The sequence below is a fragment of the Myotis lucifugus genome, unplaced genomic scaffold, assembly GCF_000147115.1.
Source record: "Myotis lucifugus unplaced genomic scaffold, Myoluc2.0 scaffold_2320, whole genome shotgun sequence".
NCBI classification, from domain to species: domain Eukaryota; kingdom Metazoa; phylum Chordata; class Mammalia; order Chiroptera; family Vespertilionidae; genus Myotis; species Myotis lucifugus.
In genome coordinates this window covers 1-7,446 of record NW_005873368.1, presented here as the reverse complement: position 1 = coordinate 7,446, position 7,446 = coordinate 1, and the positions used below count along the sequence as shown (strand labels likewise).

General features: G+C 49.3%; 1 protein-coding gene across 1 annotated transcript in view; it reads right to left on the bottom strand.

Annotated features, from left to right (window-relative positions):
* Positions 1–1,465, bottom strand: part of IDH2 (isocitrate dehydrogenase (NADP(+)) 2, mitochondrial) — a 9,710-nt gene extending 8,245 nt beyond the window's left edge. Inside the window, exon 1 of the mRNA XM_006108439.3 lies at positions 1,356–1,465. Coding sequence (XP_006108501.1) covers positions 1,356–1,406 — 51 coding nt within the window. The 5' untranslated portion in view covers positions 1,407–1,465. The remainder of the gene's footprint in view (positions 1–1,355) is intronic.
* Positions 1,466–7,446: the final 5,981 nt, after the last annotated feature.

Below are 7,446 nucleotides of genomic sequence, written 5' to 3'. Positions count from 1 at the left end.
TGCAGGAGGCAGCCGATCAATGATTCTCTCTCATCCATGATGTTTCTATCTATCTATCCTTCTCCCTTCCTCCCTGAAATCAATAAAGAAATATTTTAAAAATAAACAAATAAATGTTTGACCCAAACATAGCAGGATAATTTTTAAGCTGACAATTTAGTATGGCCCATGAATGTTGTTAAAAACATCCAAATGGCCCTTGGCAGAAAAAAGGTTCCCCATCCCTACAACAGTGGGTTCCCTCATCTCCCCCATTCAGAAATGGCGCTTCTCAACCTTCTCCTTGCGGACAGAGATAAATTGTAGGGTCTTCACGTGGACAACACACTCTCCCAGGCAGAACCCAGTGACTTGGAGAAGCCCAGAAGCCTCCCTGGGAACCACGTGCTGTGGTGGCTCAAACAAGTCCCTGCCCTGCAGAGCGCACCACGGCCACCCCTCACAAAGACATCCCTGAGCCACTCAGAAAAGGTGACCTCCAGCCGGCAGACATGGCTCAGTGGTTGAGCGTCGACCTATGAGCCAGGAGATCACGGTTCGATTCTGGTCAGGGCACGTGCCCGGGTTGCGGGCTCCATCCCCAGTAGGGGACATGTAGGAGGCAGACGATCAATAATTCTCTCTCGCCGAAACCGGTTTGGCTCAGTGGATAGAGAGTCGGCCTGTGGACTGAAAGGTCCCGGGTTCGATTCCGGTCAAGGGCATGTACCTGGGTTGCGGGCACATCCCCAGTAGGAGATGTGCAGGAGGCAGCTAATCGATGTTTCTCTCTCATCGATATTTCTAACTCTCTATCTCTCTCCCTTCCTCTCTGTAAAAAATCAATAAAATATATTTTAAAAAAAATAATTCTCTCTCATCGTGGATGTTTCTATCTCTCTCTCCCTCTCCCTTCCTCTCTGAAATCCATTAAAAAAATAAATTAAAAGAAAAGGTGACTCCAGGCACAGCTGCCCCCACACCAGCCCTGCGCTCCTTCACCCCCTCGAGGCAGCACGTCGGACAGAGGGGGTGAGAGGGACAGGATACGGGCCTTTCCAAACCTGGCGCCTCTATCCACACACCATTGTGGATACAGATTGGGACACGCAGGCTTCGGCACCAGCAGGGGGCACAGGCTGCTGAGCACAGGCCGCTGCCAGACGCCCCAAGAACCACGAGTGGACTGACACAGCGGAAGGATGGGTGGGAGGAGGGAAACAGGACCGCGGCCACCCACCAGGGGACAGGGGCATCAGGTGATGGGTGGGACCTGAAGCGAGGGGGGGCGGGGGGGGGGTAGGGACCTGTGCTGGGTGGCTCGCTGAGCCTGGCCCACCACAGGGAGAGCTGCCACCCGCTCCGGAGGGAACTACCTTGTCCTTGATGAATTGGCAGATAATACGGGTCATCTCATCGGCGTCCATCTCCACCACCGGCTTGGCCACCTTGATCCTCTTGTCGGCATCTAGAACGGGGGCACAGACACGGCATGAGGCCCCTGGGGAGGAGGGTGAGGGAGCCCCCTGCCCCAAAGGAGAGCAGTGGGCAGCCCGGCCCAGCTGCCCAGGTTCACACCCAGCTCTCGGACAGCTCGGGGACCTGAACCCCCCGCTGAGCGTGGCCAGCCTGGCCACTGAGATCTCCTCCCCGGGGATCTGAAGGCAGAGGAGACAACGCAGAGAACTCGAACCAGCCGGGGCCGCCCTGTCCAGCAGCACGTCGAGAGAGGCTGCTGCCACCTGGTTCCCCAGGCGACCCAGGATCCCCTCCCCTCTATTTTTTTTTTAAATTCTCACCCGAGGATATTATTTCCATTGACTTTTAGAGAGAGTGGAAGAGAGAGGGAAAGACAGAGAAATATCGATGTGAGAGAAACACATCGATTGGTTGCCTCCTGCACGAGCCCGGGCCAGGGAGGAGCCTGCAACCGAGATAGGTGCCCTTGACCGGAATCGAACCCGGGACCCTTCGGTCTGCAGGCCGATGCTCTATCCACTGAACCGAACCGGCTAGGGCTTCCCTTCGTCCTTCTAATAACATCCTCTCAAACTCGGCCTGTCACTCACTCGGTCTGTTGCTTGCAACCCGAGAAGCTGACTAACTTGCAATGAGGAGGGTTTGTATTAACACCTCCTCCCGCCAGACAGTGTCCCCCACCGTTTGCAGGATTCCATTCACTCCTCCCCAAGGGAGTATCATCACCTCCACTTTAAACGTGGGGAGGCTGAGGTCCCCGGGTTACAGTTTGAAAACAGGAGGATTCGCACCTTGCAGGAGAGGACACAGGCTGGGAAGGGAGCTCAGAACTGGCCCGAGTGGCTCAGGCCGGCCAGTCCTGCCAGAGAAGCATCACAAGACTGGACGAGGGGGAGGGCGGAGAGGGAACCAGAGCCAGGGAAGCTCTTCAAGGAAATTCTGACTCGAGAAAAACCGACAGTCTGGGAAGTGCATTCCAAGGAAAACTCAAGAAAATGGCCCAGCCCCAGCTGGTTTGGCTCAGTGGCTAGAGCGCCGGCCTGCGGACTGAAGGGTCCCGGGTTCGATTCCGGTCAAGGGCACATGCCCGGGGTTGCGGGCTTGATCCCCAAGTAGGGGGCGTGCAGGAGGCAGCTGATCAATGATGCTCTTATCACTAAGGTTTCTCTCTCTCTCTCTCTCCCTCTCCTTTCCTCTCTAAGATAAATAAAAATATATTTTTTAAAAAAGAAAAGAAAATGGCCCATCTAATTCGTCAGTGCAGGCTGCCTTGGAGGTGGCTTGTTGACCCGAGGGGCACCCAAGCTCCAGAACATCCCTCCGCCCGCAGCCTGGAGGAATCAGTGACATCTATGCAAAACCTGCAACCGGGTGGGTAGCTCAGTGGGTTAGAGCGTGGTCCTGATACGCCAAGGTTGTGGGTTCGATCCCTGGTCAGGGCACATACGAGAAGCAACCAACGAAAGCATAAATAAGTGGAACAACAAATTGATGTTTCTTCCCTCTCTCCCTCCCTTCTTTTCTCTTAAAAAAAAAAAAAAAGCGTCGAGATTATTCAGAGACAGGAGGGAACGCAGATCCCTTGCTCAAGTGCAGCCTCGGATGCCCTTGTGAGTCAGACATAGAAAAGCAGAAAGCAACACAGACTGGAAGGAAATACTTCACTCCCTGGAGAACAAGGGATTTGGGGCCCAAGCAACAGCATTCCTTCACCCTTTGTGGTCTAAAGCTTGGATGGAACAGGTTTTAGGACCCGCAGAAAGTCTACTGGGCTGTGGCAGGGCGACCTTGATTTCTAAGAGCACTTCCTATGAGTTCATTTGAGGAGAGCCAATCCAATGTTTAAAGAACATATTGAACCCTAATCAGGATCCCCAAGGAGAGATTCATTTAGGGGCCAGTCCTAGCGGTTGCACACTTGAGCTCCATTCAAGTTTTAGCTTCATGCCGGCAGCTCGTGGGCTGTGGACACCGCGCTTCCTCCGTGAGGGAGCTGAATGTCAAGGTCACAGCTGTGCACACAGGAGTCAAACCCTCAGAGACCACAGGGCCCACAGGCTCATTCTGTTTGACCCACATGGTGCTTTTCTTAAGTATTAATTGGTGGCCACAGTTTAAAATCAGGAGATTGTAACAACAACAAAATCCCAGCCCTAGCTGGTGTGGCTCAGTGGATAGAGCATCAGCCTACAGACTGAAGGGTCCCGGGTTCGATTTCGGCCAAGGGCACATGCCCGGGTTGCAGGCTCCATCCCCAGTGGGGGGCGTGCAGGAGGCAGCCGATTGATGATTCTCTCTCATCATTGATGTTTCTATCTCTCTCCCTCTCCCTTCCTCTCTGAAATCAATATATATTTTTAAAAAAAATTTTTTAATCCCAAAAAACAAGTGGGCAAAGACTTGAATAGATAGTTCTCTAAAGTAATAGATAAAAAGCCACCAAGTGTGTGAAAACATGCTCAACATCACTAATCATTAGGGAAATTCAAATCAAAACCACAACCAGATACCACCTGGACCCCTTAGAATGGCTACTATCAAGAAACAAACACACAAACAAACAGAAAACAAGCCAACACTTGTTGGGCTCATGCCGGCAGCTTGTGGGCTGTGGACACCGCGCTTCCTCCGTGAGGGAGTTGAATGTCAAGGTCACAGCTGTGCACACGGGAGTCCAACCCTCAGAGACCACAGGGCCCACTTACTTACAACCAGATGCTAAGCGCCTCTTCCTGAAACACCTAAACCCAACAGTGCCGCCCCAAGGATGGGAGGATGGAAGGGAAGCCCCTACAGGTAGTGAGCAGAGAGCAAGCAGCGCCTTTGTCAAGGTCAAGGAGCTGGGAACAGTGATGAGAACCAGAAGCAGGATGTGGAGAAACTGGAACCCTGCGCACGGCTGGTGAGAATGTAAACTCCTGCAGCTGCTACAGAAAACAGTTCCATTCTGTGCCACTTGTCTACAAATTAAAAACTAGAGCCTGGCCGGCGTGGCTCAGTGGCTCAGCATTGACCTGAGAACCAGGAGGTCACGGTTTAATTCCCGGTCAGGGCACATGCCCGGGTTGTGGGCTCAATCCCCAGTGTGGGGCGTGCAGGAGGCAGTGGGTCAATGATTCTCTCTCATCATTGATGTTTCTTTTTTTAAAAAATATATTTTATTGATTTTTTTACAGAGAGGAAGGGACAGAGATAGAGAGTTAGAAACATCGATGAGAGAGAAACATCGATCAACTGCCTCCTGCACACCCCCCACTGGGGATGTGCCCGCAACCAAGACACAAGCCCTTGACCGGAACCGAACCCGGGACCCTTGAGTCCGCAGGCCGACGCTCCATCCACTGAGCCAAACCGGCCACGGCTCATCATTGATGTTTCTATCTCTCTCTCCCTCTCCCTTCCTCTCTGAAATCAATAAAAATATCTTTAAAAACAAAAACTAGAATCACCATGTGACCCACCAGTCCTACTTCTGGGTATATATCTGGAAGAATCGAAAGCAGGGTCTTGTACACCCATATTCCTATCAGCATTACGCACAATAGCCAAGAGTGCGGAACAACCCAAGTGTCCATCAACGGATGAATGAACAAACCAAATGTAGCATGCACCTTCAGGAGGAGAACAGGCCCGGCTGGTGTGGCTCAGTGGTTGACTGTCGACCTATGAACCAGGAGGTCACATGCCCAGGTTTCGGGCTCGATCCCCAGTAGGGGGCGTGCAGGAGGCAGCCGATTAATGATTCTCACTCATCATGATGTCTCTATCTCTCTCTCCCTCTCCCTTCCTCTCTAAAATCAATAAAAACATATTTAAAAAAAAAAAAAAGAGGAGAACAGGACTCGGAAGCTAATCCAGGAGAATTAAGAAAAATTTTCCTCCTAAAGGCTGAACAACGTTCATGATTCCAAGTTTTCTAAGACTGGGCTCCTCACTCCTTAACCATGGATGTACCTGCTTTAAAACTAAAAAGGGAAGCGACTCCATGTGTTAGTGATGTGGGACCTACCCCAACAGCTTTTGCTGCTGGTTATTTTGTTTCAATTGCACAAAGTTGACTTTGTATCTCTTACCCTGTGGTTTAGTTTATAGGACAACATTGCAGGCCTGGCCAGGTAGCTCAGTGAGTTAAAGTGTTACCAGATACTCCAAGGTTCCGGGTTCAACCCCCAGTCAGGGCACATACAAGAATCTACCAATGAAATGCCAAAAAGTGAAACAACAAATCGATGTTTCTTTCTCTCTAAAAAAAAATTACCATCTTTCCCAAACACTCTTTCAATCCAGCGGGCGTTTAACATTTTGGGGAAGCAACTCCTCTGATAAATTCGAAGCAGTATTAACTATGTAAGGATTTAATAACTAAGCTTTTTACAATTCCTGTCTGTACCTTACTCAGAAGCTCAATAAACTTTAACTTGATATTTTTACGGCGGAACGTACATGCAATGGAATATTATTCAGCCTTGCAAAGGAAGGCAATCTGGTCACACATGCCACAACACAGATGAACCTTAAGGCCATTGTGCTAAGTGAAACAAGCCAGTCACAAAAAGACAGATTCACCTTATATGAGGTGCCTAACGAAATCAAAGTCATAGAAACAGAAAGTAGAAAGGTGGTTGCCAGGGGCTGGGGTTGGGGGGAATGGGGAGTTATTGTTTAATAAGTATAGAGTTTTAGTTTTGCAAGATGAGAAAGCTCTGGATATTGGTTGTACAATAATGTAAATATACTGAACACTACTGAACTGCAGACTTAAAAATGGGTAAAATGGAAATTTCTGTTATGCATTTGTAAAATCTATAGATATAGAAGCCTAATATGCAAATTGTCCCCGTGGGAGTTCAACGGGGAGACCCCTCGTTCCCTATGGCGTGTGCTGACCACCAGGGGGCAGCACGTAACTAAGGAAGGCCCGGGCCAGCAGCTGGAAGGCCCTGATCGGCCCTGATTGCTGGCTAACCCTACGGACCCTACCTGTTCACGAATTTCGTGCATCGGGCCTCTAGTAAAACATAAGAAATAAAGATTCAGCCGAAACCGGTTTGGCTTAGTGGATGGAGCGTCGGCCTGCGGACTGAAGGGTCCCGGGTTCGATTCCGGTCAAAGGCATGTGCCTGGGTTGCGGGCACATCCCCAGTGGGGGATGTGCAGGAGGCGGCTGATCGATGTTTCTCTCTCATCGATGTTTCTAGCTCTCTGTCTCTCTCCCTTCCTCTCTGTAAAAAATCAATAAAATATATTTAAAAAAAAAAAAAAAAGAAATAAAGATTCAATTAAAAAAATTAAACCAGTCCAAAAAAAAATTTTAAACACCTTTTAAAAGATTTTACATAAAAATCCAGCCTTTCTGGTGACAGGATTGAGAAGTACAGGTTGGTAGTTACAGAATAGCCACAGGGATGTAAAGTACAGCCTGGGGAATGTAGTCGATAATATTGTAATTATGTGTGGTGCCAGGTGGGGACTGGAAATAGGGGACACACTTTATAAAGTATATGATTGTCTAACAACTATGTGTGTACCTGAAACAAATACAAAATAACACTGAATGCAAACTGTATTTGAAAATAAAGTGTTTAGCCCTGGCTGGTTTGGTTCAGTGGATAGAGCTTCGGCCTGCGGACTGAAGGGTCCCAGGTTCAATTCCGGCCAAGGCACATGCCCAGGTTATGGGCTCGATCCCCAGTAGGGGGCGTGCAGGAGGCAGCCAATCAATGATTCTCTCTCATCATTGATGTTTCTCTCTCTCTGTCCTTCTCCCTTCCTCTCTGAAATCAATAAAAAATATTTTAAAATAGAAAGAAAATAAAGTTTTTAATTTTAAAAAAGTAAAGTAAAATAAATTAAGAAAAGAAAAAAAAAATCCAGCCTCTCTTAAAGAATGAGTTGCTTCCACATGCTGAGCCCGTGCTGGCTCTCGGCCCAGATGGGGTGGGCTGAGCTGAGGCGGCCTCTCTCTCCCTGCCAGGCCTACCGCCAGGC